Raw genomic sequence first — 15,640 nt, forward strand, 5'->3', positions numbered from 1 at the left:
AAAGGACCTTGGTCTCTTTTGGTTTGTACAAGACTTTTAATTTAGCAGCCAGAAACCACCATCTTGTTCTGAAATCTGTTGACTAGAAGCAGAAGGAAAGAAATAAACTTTTCATGCCTGCACCTCCCACTTCCAGCCTTATCAATTCCAGTGGGCATTCCCGGTCCCTCAGTTTGCAGCCAGTCAACAAACATTTCCACAGGACTTGCAAACCATTCTCAGCACCAAAACAGCACAGCTACCACACACAATACCTATACCATGAAGCAGGGGCCCAAGACACCGTTCACAGGGGAGCTTTAGGACGAGATCCAGGCCAGGTTTACCTCATCCACTTTTTTTTTTTTTAAGATCCATGAAGTTTCTGTAAGATTCCTGATATTTTTTCTATTTACACACAATCCGTGTGGCTATCAGTGCTATAGTGAGGTAAGGGGCAGGGCTGCACATCTAATACAGGCAAATAAATAGTAGGAATTTAGAAAAAAAATTCTAAGTTTGCACTCATCGAATGTTTAAAATCTTCCTTGGTAACTGGACATGACACAGACCCACTTCTATTTCATGCAAAATAATTTGCTAAAATGTGATACTATTTAACTGACACCAGCCTCCCATTAATAACTTAAAGAATAAAGCTTCTAAGTAAAATTGTTCCATGTTGTCTAGCACCTGCAGCAAATAAAAAAAACCACTGACTTTCAAAGCACTCTTTGCATTTGCATAGGAAATGCCACAGAACAAGTTTTCCATATTAATTGGCAAAGAGCCCAGATCAGGCTGTACATCTCCTGTCTCGCTCCCATTTGGCTCCTCTTCTGTGTACATGCATGTACTTGCATGTGTGTTGGATTCAGGCCCCTGAAACCACACCATTCTTAGGGCTTCACGCCTGGAGTGAATCCAAAACTAGATCTGCTGAGCTGCTTATTCTGTTCAGTTAAAAATCATTAAAACAGAGTGTACAATTTCAGCTGGCTTACAAGAAATGCTGGTCATGTTTTTCCTTCAACTCAAATATCTACTCTTCACGTCTGTTTGCAATGCCTAAATATAATGAAACTTAAATGAAAGTAAGTCTTTTAGTTATATATGAATGAAAAATAATGACTTAATTAATACTTGTCCTAAAAATAGTCGCACTGTTGAAGTTCCACTTGGTCCTGTACAGTCTCTCAGAATGACCCAAAAATCAAATGCCTTGGGAATACATAAGAACAGGGTGAGCCCGTACTGAGATGTTACTTGTAAATGCTCCAGTGACTTGTGGCATCTGAGGAACGTTTATACAGTCCAACTTTGCTTAAAGAAATATTTGTTTTGGTTTGGAAGTACTACTAGTTTCAACTGTTGCTCATATGTTCTCATGCTGTGAAAGACTGAATAATTATCCCCTATTCATTTTATCAATTCCACTCATGATTTCAGGCATCTATCATATTCTCTCTTATAATTTCTTTTCTAGGCTCAAAAGAGAGTTCACCTAATTAACAGTGAACTATGGAAGTGAGTCCACTTCTTAACCCAAACAGGAAAATCTGCAGCAAACTAAACAAATTAAATAACCCCACATAAGCTTTTTTTTTTAATCAAAGCAAGAATAAACTGGAAAGCATCATGTGAAAAGTTGTACTGGTATAGCTGGAGGCTTTAGAAAATAATCCAGGTATAAAATTGACATAGAAACATATAGAAAATTAGGAAAAGAACAAGTATTAGCACAGATATTTTGGATCTAAGATGCAGGGAGGAAACTGTTCCACTCTCCATTGCTGGAGCAGCATGTGGTTAGTGGCATTACACTTGAAGAAACTTTTGATTAAGAAAAGAACTATAAACTCAGTTTATACAGCAAAAAGAATTTTCCAATATGAGGAAAACAATTAGGCCGTTGTGGCACTAGGAAATACTGGCAACAAAGAAATTAATTGTAAGAAATAAAAAGCTAGGCAATCATGCAGTGAAAATTCACTCCCAATTCTGAAAAAGTCAGAGCATCAGGGTAAAAAATATAGCTTCGGTGTTTGAAAAATGGCTTTGTAGCCTTGTTGAGATCTGGGCAATAACAAACAGAAGATACATTAGGAGTGGCTGGTAGAATACAGACGTGCAATGCACAGTGAGGGAAGCACTGGCTTGGTCATTAGCTAAGGTATGCTAATGACTAAAAGAAATGCAATCCAAAACTGAACAGTCAAAAGGTCTGACAAGAAGAAAATGATCAGGGTCATTCATCATTACAAAATCAGGGAAATGTGAATTTTAAAAGTGGTCCTTTTGTATTTGACAGAGAAGTTGGGATTTACAAAAAATGTTTTATCATAACTAATATCTGTATAATAAATAGGTGTTTTATACCTTTACAGAACAGAGGGTTTGTTTTAAACTGCATGGCCACATGAAATGAAAAGGTTGTAACCCAGTAGTTCCTAAAGGCCATAAGCCATATGTCATAGTCAATCTTTAATATTTCTTGCAGCTGACTGCTGCAACTGCACGGATGCCAGATGACCCAAGATAATTTCAGTGAAGGCAAGAAGTGGAGAACAAAGGCAGTAGCAGTTCCACACCATGGTATCATCACAGCAAAAGGGAGAGAATAGTGTAGACCCTTCAGGAACTAATGTTTTAAACAAGCTTTCATTTTACTTGCTGCAGTTTTTATAAGTCTGAAATAAAAACTGCCTTCTGTTCATTTGCTGACCATTCCTGGCAAATATCAGAGGTAGGAAGAAGAGTCACAGGTACAAAATGTCAGGAAGTAGTTCTAAGACACTTCGATGGGAGGAGTAAAACCAACCCACTAACCTCTGAAGGGGAAGGATGTAAAAAGAAGCTCCAAGAGTTGGGTTGAGTTTTTTTCTGACACGCTGTTAGATTTACATTTTAAATATTCCTTGTGTCTCATTCACAGCCCTGTATGACAAGCAAAGCAACAGAACCCCAGAAACCAAAAGAATTCAGTATTAAGAGTACCAGTGCCTGTGTACCACCTCTTGGTGGGAACAGGTTCAGGCTGGCTTTCTACACTGTATCTTAAAAACTAGGTAATGATAAATCTCAGCAGTTCCAAAGGACAGGGAAAGGACTGCTTTTACGATACCAGATGGCTTGAGCGAACACAAAATAACTTCTGGTTACAAAAAGGCTATTGGAGGTTTATGAGAGGTAAATTTCTCAGCCTGACTTCTAGCACACAGTAAAACCTTTGAACACGACCAAATCCATTTTCAGAAAGCATGATAAGATGAATACTGCTAATCTGAAAATCAATAAAATCAAATGAGAGCAATTCCAGGAAGAACTAATTAACCTTTCAGGCATAATTAGAAGGAGAGAATTCCCACAATAAGCAGCTGAACCAGTGCACACGCTGGCCAGCTGCCCAGACTACTACAGTAGTTTGCACCATTACACAACATTTTTTGTGGGTTCATCAACACTCCAAAGTCAGCAGAAATGCAAGGCAAGAAGGAAGAAACACTGGTAGACCCCAGAATGAGATCCAGCACCATCAGTATTAAATGTCTTGCATTGCTCTTCTGACTTCAAAACCCTTTTCACCACGCTGTCTCTTAGGTTTGTAAGCATGGGGACTTTTCCAAAAACAGATTTAAGTTTTCCAGGAACATTTACTGTACCACCTCAAAAAGAAAAGTCCTGAAAAGGGTTAAAATCTGCAGAGCTTTTGATCTCCATTTGGAATGCAGCAAGTTTCGAATCAGCACAGGGCACAGAATCCTGGCAACAACTCTTTACTGAAGAGTAACTTGCCAGGTAAAAGGAAACAGGAAGTGATGTGCTACCACCCTGACATTCAAGCCTGGCAAAACCACAGTAATGGTGGTAGGATAGCAAAGACTTGGGACTGGGAGCTGGCCACGGAATTGCCTTTAAGGAGTAGAGTACTCTTCAGAAGAGAGGACTGTCTCCTCTTATTCCACCACTTTAAAAAATACAGATGTTCCCAGTTGGAGTTAGCTTGCAGAAGGATTTCAAAGTAGATACAAGCTTCTGGTATCAGGAGACGGAGTATCAACGTTTTCTGTGACTGCACAATCACACGGAAAACACTGGCTCATAGAATACTACAGCAGGAAAAAAGGATGGGGTATGGAGTGCATAAAACTTTCAAACAGGAATGATAGTCTAAATAACTCATCAGACCTGGAACTCAACTCTAAGGTCAATCTAAAAATGTGCAATGGGATTTTGGCAAGATTTTGTCCTAAAACTCAGGGAACAGTTGCAGAAATCATGGGTAGGGAAATTGGAAAAGTTATATGGTGGGCAGCAATTTTTGAAGATACAAGAAGTGGTCCCTAGGCTTATTCTAGGGAGGCTTTCCATGGGTTTACAAAAAAAAAATCTGTGGACATTTAGATGAACATATAATTTCTGTGTAAACATGTAAATAATTAAAAGTGTCATTTGCAATCTATTATGCATTTCTTTTCTGAATGAATGAGTTGCTCTCACCATAATTAGCAGAGTTGGAAAAGGAATCTGGTATGTTACAGGCTGGGTTCCAGCTACACTAAAATGACAAACATGAACAACCATCCTTCAATTTTAAATAAAAAGGCAAGCATATTTTTTACATCAAGCAGCTGAAACAATACTGTCTCTTAAAATCATGCAAGGAACCACTAAAAAAAGGCTTATGCAAAGTTCATATGAGCAAGAGAGTATCACTGGCTATTTATTTTGTGACTTTCAAGGGTGATATTTTGCTCCAATTTTCTTGATTTAGCATTTGCTTAGTGAACATGGTTGTTACCATATGGCATTAACTATACTTTTTATCAGGTTTCTTAGTTTAGCAAAGGCAATAATTTCCATTGGGAATTTCAAGCTGAGTTTTGAAATGAGAGAAGCCACACCTCTGGAAGTGAAAAGTTATTCAGAGAAAAGCTAGTATATGGAAGCCAAGAACACAAATCCAACAGATAGGGAGGGCACAGCTCACTCAAGGAGTCGGTGGGCTTTGTAGGACACTGCAGGACAGGCCCACATACCTCATGTCTTTACCCAGAGTCAGGAGTCATTTTAAATGTAATGGTTTCCTGGGAAATAGCATGCACTCAATCTACCTGACCTGAGGAAATTTAAGCTGAAAAACAAGCACAGAGGAATTGGAGATGTCCTAGTGTGGTTTCTGCTTTGGAGTTCATCCACAGTCAGCATGGCCAACACTGTGCAGGTGCTCTGTCTGCTGACAGCACCAGGCAGGAAGCAGGAACAATTCCATTCTGAAGGTTAGAGCTGTCTAATGTGCATGATCTCTCACTCACCAGAAAAGATGGATCATGGGTAGACTTCAGAGGTAAAAGAAATCAATGATATTTTACTGGTCATCTTCAGGGTAACAGCACTTGCACAGCATTAAAAGTTTATGAGCATTCTGACAGGACATGAAAGCATCCTGAACACTGAAGTGCAGTGTGTTTCTGAAGCACAGCTCTCTCAAGGTCTAGAAAGGCGTAAAGCTGGGAGTCTTACATACAAGGTGATGCCTTTTCCTGGTCTTAAAATCAAGAGTCAAACACAGTTAGATGGGAAAAAGGGGGTTTTCATTGATATTTATTTTAAGGATCCTTAGGTGCACTACATCCAGGTCAAATGCACCGAAATGCACACCACAATGCACACCCCCAAAAGATCTGGTCTAACATTATAGGTCTTACTAATTAGCTGATCTATCAAAGATTCCCCAATGAGAGGCTCGAATGAGCCCCCCTCCCCAAGGAACCTTCCACTGGATGGTTCTATCTTAGTTTACAGAATGTGTCCTGGAGAGGACCTTTGGGTCTGGGGCATACTAACCCCCTACCTATGAAGCTTCTAAAATGTTTAGTCTCTTAGCTGAACAAACAAGTCCAAGAAGGTAGGCAAAAAGCACTAAGAATACAGAAGTTGTAAAGAGGTATAACAGGGGTATAAAGGAAAAGGCAAAAAATTATCATGTCACCAAAGGAGTAGAGCAAAAAATTAGTTCGAGCACTAATGGGAGAGAGTTCTGGAAAAGAAGGAAAAGCAGATCATGTAAAGCTCTTTAGAAGCAAATACCCAAATGTGTTGTTTATGCTTTGGAGAGATAAAAAAATCCACCTTCCACAAAAACCATTGAAAGTGCAGTGAGAAAAAGGAGGAAAAAACCCCCAAACTTATAAATGTATAATTAAATCGGCTTTGCAAAGAAGTCTCACTCTGCATGCCATTCCCTGCCCTCAACACAGCCTTCATTTTTTCTCTCATTACCACATTTGTAGGACTTAGGCATACACATCAGGACACGCCAAAACCATGAGTCCAATTCACATGAGTTCCACAGGTGCAGACGTTTCTGCATATCTGCAGATATGTTTACGGCATCAGTGCTGTACATTTCAAGACCAAAACCTGGAACTTCTGCAGATTATCTGAATGACTTACAATGGCTTTTGGCCAGAGAATTTAACATGGCTGAGAAACTGCCCCAAGGATACTGGAAAAGCAACCCACCTTTATGCACATTTAACATGTTCTGGAGACCATTTTCCACCACATTTTAAATATTTTTCCCACTTATAATTTCTTACCTGAAGAATTTTGACTTTTCCTAAAACGTTCTCCTGTGACATTGCTTGAATGGCCTGTTCACTCTCTGCTCTCCCATCAGGTATGAAAATACTGTCATGGGAAAAAGCTCGACTGCCCATAGAATAATGGGAGGATCTGTTAAAAAAAAAACAGTTAACAAGTAAATAAGCACTGCAATTAATTTGTGAGAGTGACTCTTCATATCATAGTTGTCCTGCTGTGTGGATTTTCCCTCCCTCTTGTCTTCTACATAAAAGCTTCGTACATTCTCAGAATAAAGGTATCCAAACACGTCTGCTTTTCAAAAGTTTAATGGAGGTTCATGATTCCTTTATACACAGTCTTCCTCCTTGGAAGGACTTAGAGTTGTGTGTTTTTAATAGGCGTGTTGAGAAGCTCAATTGATTTTGCTTGTAAGTCTCAAATCTAAATGTTACTTTCAGGATACAGAGTAGATGATAATGATGTACACATTGCCAGACTGCATATCTAAGGAAGTGCATTCGTGCTTAGTCCCACTGCTTGGGACACAGTGTCACTCCTGGTCAAAGAAAACAGCAGGTGCCAAGCAAAGGGAGCTTGTAACACAAAAAGAGGAATTGCAGTGCAGTAACCCCCTTCTAAAGAACTACCTTCTTTAGCTGATTGCTCAGCTCTTCCTATCGCCATGAGCATGATGACACTGACAATAAAAGGTTATCATCAAACCCCAGACTGCTAAGAAGCTTATTGCACCAAGCTGTGTGTCCTTGATCAGCCACAAAGAGCGAGAAATGCCCGTGTGTTGCTGCTAACCTGAACACTGATGCCAAGGAGGAGGGTGTGTCACGAATGAACCAGTTATATGGCTCTGATTGAAGTCCACAGGTAAAGGGATGAAACAAAAAGAGGTTTAATTTACCAGGAATCATTCTAATGAATTTAGTTCCAAGAAAACTTAGCATTAAATTAAAAAAAAAAAAAAAAAAAGGCTTGTGGTTGTTACTTTGGGGTTTTGGGGGCATGCTGAGGGAAAAATGTATGAGTTTGAAAGTCATGTTTTGTCTCACCTAGAATATTCCATGGTAAGTGAAAAGCCGGTAATCTAAAGTCATGATAAAAGCCACAATAAAAAAACCTGAACAACTGAGAGTTCCTAAATCTCTCCTTTTAATAACCTGTTGGCAACTCCATAGAACCCATTTATAGTTTCCGAAAACTATCTGGAGGGGAAAAAAAAAGAGAGTTTTGATGGAGATCTATCCAACATAACCTTCTACATATGATAAAAGCATTATAAACAAATATCTCAGCAAAAGCAAGGAAGATGATTCTTCCAGAGAGAGGTGTAAGTAAAACAACAAGAAAAGTTAAAGTTTCACATATTTAAGAAGATCAGTATATTATCTTTTCTGCCTTTTAAAATGTGCTAATTGTTCACTAAGTGTTCAAGATATTTCTATTCATACTTTGGAAACAAGTAAGTTGGGAATGTATTTATTACATTTCCATCACCTTTTTCCCTGGGGTATTTTAAGTAAAAACAATAATCTTTTCTTACCAAGGGAGATGTTACATAGGGTTGCATAACCTTGTTGTAAATGATTCGATGATAGACTATTCTTGACTTTTATAGCAGAATTTCTTAGAGGTAACCTGAAAATAACAGGATAGAAAGTCCCCCAAACCCTCTCTCTTTCTCTCATTTATATATAAAACACTTTTGCACTTACAAAATAATCCATCCAATTTTTTGGGGAGAACACACACAGTTCTCTGAATCATTTCATCTTCCATACAATCACAGACTAACTGAAAAACTACTTTTCATCCAGATTAATATTTGAGCAACTTGCTTCATTTGAAACAAACCAACAAACAATCAGGCAAAGAGCTGGTCAATATTCTACAACATTTTTAGCCATGGAAAAAGAGGAACATTTAACAGGTGCTATATTCTATGTTAGACATTTTTTTATAAAACCCACAACTTGATTGCCTCTGGTTAAAGGTAATACACCTTCTTCTAGAAACCTTTCATTAGAGAAATCATAAAAGTAAGTATATTTTTAAACCCTCTTCTAAAAAGGTTTCTATACCGAAGCACCGTGACTCAGCCTGTACACAGAGCTGTGGGAAAATCGCATGGCATTGAAATACCTCTACCTTGCTTGGCCAGCCAGGAATCAGCCAGTGAACCACAACTTGAGAAATGTCCCTTATGCAGAGACAAATTCCTAGCAGGCCTGGAAATGAATGGTTTGACATGAAACGGAGTGAAAGCTGGCTTTTCTCATATAATTGTGTAGATCTGAATGGAAAGCTCCATCATTGCATTCAACAAGGTGGGAAGGAAACATGCAAAATCTGACAAACTAGCCCACGGCAACTGCGTTTGCGCTGTTCAGTGTGTGAGCCTGCAGCGGGTGCAGAAGGCAAGGTCAGTGGGAACTGGTTGTTCACTATTTACCTTTGAGCTGAGACATCTGCTGAGGATCCATAGTCCAGGTCATATTGTTCTCCAGAGAGGATCCCTTCTCAAATACTTTTCCAGCAGTGCTGTGGCTCAGATACTTGTGGTTTTGTCTCACAGCTACTCACTGTGCATACAACACTATTCACCCCTTTTGCTGTCCAATGGGTTGGGCTTCTCATACTTTAAATCAGATACCTCATGTATATTTGTGTTGTTTGTTACAACTAATTAGTAGGCAAGGGTTGCAATTCAGGCACCAAAGAGTTCAGTGACTTGTTTGGAAGTTGTTCTTGACCTTACTAATGAATTCTTTAAAATTGAAGTTGGGAGCAGCCAATATACAGCATTGAAACTGAACAAAATTTGCCAGCAGTTCAAACTCCAAAACTGCAGTTGACCAATAGCAGGAATGCTCTGACTGTAGGAATTGCCTGATAAAATCTGAATCTCTGAAATGGAAGAAAAGAGCAACTGCTGAGGTCAGTTCTGGTTGATTGCATAGGACATGGCTGTGAGTGAAAATCTTCCCCACTCTGCTGCAGAGTTGAGGAGACTTTTAGGGATCTAGTCTCTCCTCCTGCCTGCAAACTTGCTAAAATTTCATTTAAAGCTTCCCTTGGGAACACCAGGTCACATGAAGCCACTTGGGAGCTCTATGTGACCTGCAGCCATAAGTACATCATCACTGAAAATCCAACCCAGTCTTTGACAAGTGCCCACAATGGTACCAGTGGCAGGTCAGGACCATGCTAAGCAATTACAGCATGCCCAATACTCTCCCAGCTGCTCTATCTGTCTCTCTCTCTCCCCTCATGACAAGGCACCACACATTTTTGTTTCATAGAGCTGAGGACAAGCATATCTGAAAGGTTTTGTCCATTTTTGTTTTCTTATTGACTTGATAATAAAACGAACATACTCCAAATCGTCAGAACACATGAAACAGTCACAAGAAACCCCACAGTGAATTAATGGCAGACTACTCTCTACTCTACCCCTTCAAAATGCTCTGCAGATACACTGAATATTTCAGAAGTGGGTGAATGAGCAATTCTGCTAGCCACATGTCCAACAACTGGTAAAAATAGTTTAAGAATTTTGTTTAAATGTCTATGTAGGCTAAAGAACATTGGAAAAAAGATATTCACACATGGTAGTAACCTAGTTTCTTTTATAGGCAAGTTTAAATAGCAGTTAAGGTGATTTCCAAGGTACTTGTACTCTTTGAAAGGTCTCTTATTTTACTCCCTTGGAGCCCACAATCCTTTCATATTTTCCCAGTTGTGAATTTGACAGATTATATCACAAAGGTCCTTTTTCCACCTCTTTTTTTCACTTTGCTCATGTTCTACTTTTGGAAAGAATGAATTTCTTTTAAGTCATAATACAGTATGAATAATTGAGTTTCCTTTGCTGCTACCCATCCCTGAAGTTTTTCTCAGAAGTCTTTATACAACAACATCCTCACAATCCACATTTACAGACTGTTCTCCCTTTGATTAAAAGGCATGTCAATATCAGGAGTGGATTTCAATAAATTCGCAGTATGACAGAGATATGGGCTACAGTCATAGCCATGGCTAAAGGTATTAGAGTTTCAAATTGCCATATCAGTTCCAAGAGATGTGGGAAAACAGGGGCATCAGTTTATGAGCACTTCTGTTGATAATTCCAGTGATGACACTTCAGAGGCTGTTTGTGCTGAAAATAATTGAATCATCATCTGACTCACTTTCAGAAACCTGACTAAATTACATTAATTATGGATGTGCTATATCAAAATACAAAGCACTTTAAAATACAAAATCCTTAACGATGTTCTCTCTGAAGGTTTGTTGCAACCCAAGTATCATGTTCCAGTTTCAATTGCAATACACAAATTTTCAAAACTAATTTTTTCGTACTGAGAGCAAAGTTAAATTTCATTTGCTCTTAGAGTTTTCTTTGCCCCACTTGCGTCCCTCTCCAGATTCCTGAGATAGATTGGAATACTTGGTTTCTCAGTGAAACTAAGAACATACTTTTCACCTTCTTTTATTAGGATGAAATTTTCAAGAACTACTACATTTTTGAGAATGTATGAGGGGCTCTGTGGTGCATGCAGAATTCGCACAAAAAGAGTGCACCAGGATTTGTCTTTCTCTTGAGGGTACCCCAGGAGCATAAAAGTATAGCAGAGCCAATCATCCCACAGGATTTTTACAAATAATGAAACCAGCAGGGTCAAGTGGGTGGGAAATAGAGTGAGAATATGAGGACCACACCACATCTTGATCATGGAGATAACTGGATTCCTAGCCCATGTATAACTGTGTTTAGCTGTAAAAAGAGTTGCTTCAAATACACCTCATCCATACCTAGGTTTTTTTGCACAAAATTAATATGCTTCCCAGATTCCTTGTTTAACTCAACGCTGATAAATTTCCCTGAAACAGGAGAACGCCTTCTGCTGTATTTTGGAGTTCTGGAAGAACCCCAAAAAACTGCAGGTAAACCACATTATATAGATACTGGAAGTATCATAGCCTTAACACATATATATGCGACTTTGGCTTGCAAAGCCCCTCTTTCCATCATTCATTCTTGCTGAGGTGTCTGAGTGTGCTGAGAAACTAGGAAATGTGAAACAAATCCCTCACAGTAGGATGGGACCACCCTGAGCTTACAGGAAAAGTCTTACTCCTCTCCCATGAAAAGCAGCAAATAGAGACCCTCTTTGGACCCTCCCTCAATCCACTGCTATGGATCTATTTAGGATGCAATTTTCCATCAGTTCTAGGTACCTCAAGTCAGGACTAGGTGAGGTATCACACTTTCTCTCTGTATCCTCCTCTCCATGTGTTCCCATCACTTCTTTTGTGCCATTGGTCATTGCTCACATGAAACAATTCAGAGAGATGTTCTGGTAACTAGAATAACCAAGCACCAAAAAAAAAAAAAGTTCCCCCAAAACATCAGAACTCAAAAATCCACACAAATTCCTGATTCGGCTGAGCAAATCCTGACACAAGTTTCCATGCTAGCTGCATAACTAGAGAGCTGTTGGAAAGAGTCAGACACCAGTCAATATTTATTGCTGTGGGACTGCACCCTTAACTATATCAGAGCATGTGCAGGAACCATTTTGCACAGAATACAAGGTTATTGTATTGACACTGGTGGCTACAATGTTTTTAGACCCCATTTTTCTCCAGAGCAATTTCTCCTCTTAAAGGCAAATGTGTGATCCTTAAAAGAAGGGAAGCTTTTCCAGCAAGGAGCACTGAGACCTTGGCTCTTATATAATCCCATGTTGGTGCATTACTGAAGTACAGAAATCTCACACCACCAGTTGCTTCTTCGGTGTGTCATAAATATTCCTCCCACTCTGATATTAAAGAGTTAGAAATAGAAACTGGAAAATAAAGGGAAAGAATGAGTTGTTCTGTTCTTTTATGTTTGTAGAGACCGACTCCACAAAACCCAGAGTCCCATGACTTTCATTCTTTTAGATTTCCATTAGAAACCAATTCTGTAATTGTTAAAGATCAAAGTCAACTTTTTAACATAAAGCCATTTTTAAACAATAAAAAAATTAAAAAGCATGCAAAGCAAGAATGAATTTGGTTTAGCCAGGTTTGACCCTTCATATAATCTCTTCAAAGGAAACTGAGAGCCACTTCCCAGAATAGGGCCTGAGGGAAATGACAAGTGCAGTGATAGGTTGCCTCTACTTAATGTTTTGTTCTAAAAAAGAAATCTGATTCAATGTTTTGCATCTCCCATGAATGTCTCCAGGGCAGCTAGAGATGAAAAACATAAATTGCATTTTCTAGTCATTCCAGAGATGCATTAATACTGTAATAGAGAAAAAATGGATTGTTGTTCTGAGCTATATTTTCAGTGTCCTCTTTTTATCTGCTGGAAGAGAGTTTTGGTTCTAACTCACGCCTGGATGGGGAATATTGTATGCTGCAACATAATTCTGAGTTACAGCTGTGCTTAGACAGCACATGGCTTCATTGAATTAACAAACCCATAAACATGGGCCTCACAATCTGAACAGACAAAAGAGAGACATTATTAACAGGGAATTGATTTCGTAAAGTAAATTTAGAGATTATTTCTGCATTCATTCTTAATATATATTCATATCACCTTCAGGAACAGTTGAATTTCAGGGCACTAACTCTGGGAAAACTGCACAGTCCCCCTGTTATGACCCACCTGAGTCCCACTGATGCCAGTGATCAGTTGTGCAGCCTCACTGACAGCAGCCCTGCTCTTTTCAAAGATATCACACAACATTATCTTATACAAAGCTCCAGTCTGGTGTCATCAGGGGACCTGGAACCTACAAGCTTACCATAATTTTATTTTTCTTAGAAGTAGAGATCAAGGCTAACTTTAAGTAGCTGATGCATCATGCTAATAATCTAACGAAAATTATTGTCATTAGGGGCATAAAAATTAACCATGGGAAGTATCAAGGCCCTGAGTGCACTAATAAGCTCTAATGTCCCCAACCAGCCTCATCTGGAGCCTCCCCCCACACACATGGGTTCAGGAGCTCTATTTAAGGTCACACTTGAGGCTTTGGTCCCTGCCTGAGCCATGCTGGAGAAGTGCTGGTCTCCAGCTCAGACACATCTGTGCCTGGCCATGAAGACCTTTGATCCAGACCTCAGTTTGCAGACCATTTTCCAGGCTTGCTCTTGGCCCTGCCTTCTCAGCTATGGACCTGCAGCATGATCATGGATCCCCTCCTGCTGTGGGGTCCCCTTGGTGTCCTGCTTGCCTTCCCTAAGGGAGCGGCCCTGCCCTTGCTGCTATCTGACAAGAAGGTAATCAGGTGAAACTACATAGTTCTCAACACATGAATTTTATGTAATCATTCACTAAAGTGCCTAATCTCAGAAAGTCTCAGCATTCACAGTAAAGAAAAGCATCACCCTGGTTTCCAGTAATTCTGCAAGTGAATCCTAATGCAGCTTGAGGATGTGGATAATTCACCAGTTAGCACAAAAATATGCAGACTAGTGAAAGGAACAGGGCTCTAAATGGTCCAACTTTCACATTTGACCTGATAGTCCACCACATGTGACACTAATCTGCCAAACAGCAGCATATGTTTATGCAAAATTTGCTCTGAAATTTGGCAATATGTACAGAAAAGGAAGTGAAAATTCTACATTAGCCTTGGCAGGAAAAAGTGTTATATAGAAACTGCATTTAGTTGATAAGGAAGGAAAGGAAGAGGAAATAAGAAAGTACATTATACTACAGGTGACAACTCTGTTTTGTTCAGGAGCCCAGCCCTAGACCTTACCAGCTGCTGAAAATTACAATTGTCATACAGAATCTGGAAATGAAGGAAATTAAGTACATCATGATTAGGAGGGGGAGCGCAACAAAAACATCCAAAAGGGAGGAAAAGGAGAGGACAAGTGGGCAGTAAAACAGCCAAACCTTCCAGGGAGAATACAGCAAGACAGCCTATGTGGTAGAAGTGAAGACCAGAGTGAAAACTTTTCTGGGATTACTGAGCTGAAAATGGAGCTGGTCATAGTCAGGGCTGAGGACAAAAGACAAGTTAAAAAGTAGAAACAGAGTGGCACCTGATATAAAATGTCAGTTCTGGCAGAGACACGCTCTACTGAAGAACTCTCAGGTTCATATACGAATTACAGGCATCTTAGCACTCAAGTAGCAGCTGGAAAAACAAAAGGCAAGCTAAAGGCATTTACTGCAAATTTCTACTAAGTGATAAAATTGGAGCAAGTAGAAAAAAGTCCTAGACCACACACCTGAGAAGAAAGCTTCTGGAGCACAAAGACTTCAGCAAGCTCATAATAGAAGGGAGGAAGGCAAGAGCTGAGGTGTCAAGAAAAGCTAAGGTCAACAGAAATACTGAGTGTGATGTTAGCCTTATGTTCAAGACACCAGGAACCACTTCAGGAAGGCTTCCCCCCACTCCTGTGCTCTGGCCATGTGCTACTGAGTACACATCAGAAATGGCCACTCAGAGGGTGGCCATTTAGGAGCTTTGGCTCCTATTTCTGTGCTACTCAGCTGCAATATAAATTACAAAAATGGGGAAACAACTTTAATTTTGCCAAAACCTGTAGTAAAATTTATTAAAAAAACCCATGCAAACAGAAAACTGCAGCCATAACCTTTTCTGTCCTGGAACATCCTTGGTTCCCACAACACACCTCATAACCCAGAAATAAGAAACTTTTTACAGGTGTATCCATGTCAGCTGACACAAGTAAGGAAAATCCAAGCTTGCTTTTTTTCTAAAATGAAATTTCTTACAAAGTCCACATGTTGCTTTGCTCTGGATGGGCTTGAAGAGATACTAGCTTAAGTCAGAGTTCTGATAGGATGAAGTCTTCAGGAGAAGGTGGACACCAAGAACCACAGCAACAAGGCACTTGCACTGGAGTCACAAAGGCACCCAAAGTGAGGCACTTAGAAAGGAAATTAGGAGACTGACAAATGCCAATTGCAGAAATACAGCTAATAAGCAGAAAGAAAAATACCCAGTGTATGAAAACTGGATGTGACAGAGAGAAAGTCTCTTGGGAGCTCTTTGAAACTCCAAGCGGGCAGACAGATCAC

At 39.6% G+C, this 15,640-nt stretch overlaps 1 protein-coding gene across 5 annotated transcripts in view; it reads right to left on the reverse strand.

The window, feature by feature from the left end:
* Positions 1 to 15,640, reverse strand: part of CRACD (capping protein inhibiting regulator of actin dynamics) — a 108,552-nt gene that overhangs the window by 18,802 nt on the left and 74,110 nt on the right. For 4 of the 5 annotated variants that reach the window (XM_042053798.1, XM_042053797.1, XM_042053796.1 and 1 more), the window contains one exon: positions 6,582 to 6,717. In XM_042053798.1, coding sequence (XP_041909732.1) covers positions 6,582 to 6,701 — 120 coding nt within the window. In that variant the 5' untranslated portion in view covers positions 6,702 to 6,717. Of the gene's footprint in view, positions 1 to 6,581; positions 6,718 to 8,122; positions 8,211 to 15,640 lie in introns of those variants that run through there. The other variant, XM_042053799.1, reaches the window with a different exon arrangement.

Source organism: Corvus kubaryi, unplaced genomic scaffold, assembly GCF_017639235.1.
Source record: "Corvus kubaryi isolate FWS band 111438036 unplaced genomic scaffold, C.kubaryi_AGA036_p1.0 split1-131, whole genome shotgun sequence".
Lineage (NCBI taxonomy): Eukaryota > Metazoa > Chordata > Aves > Passeriformes > Corvidae > Corvus > Corvus kubaryi.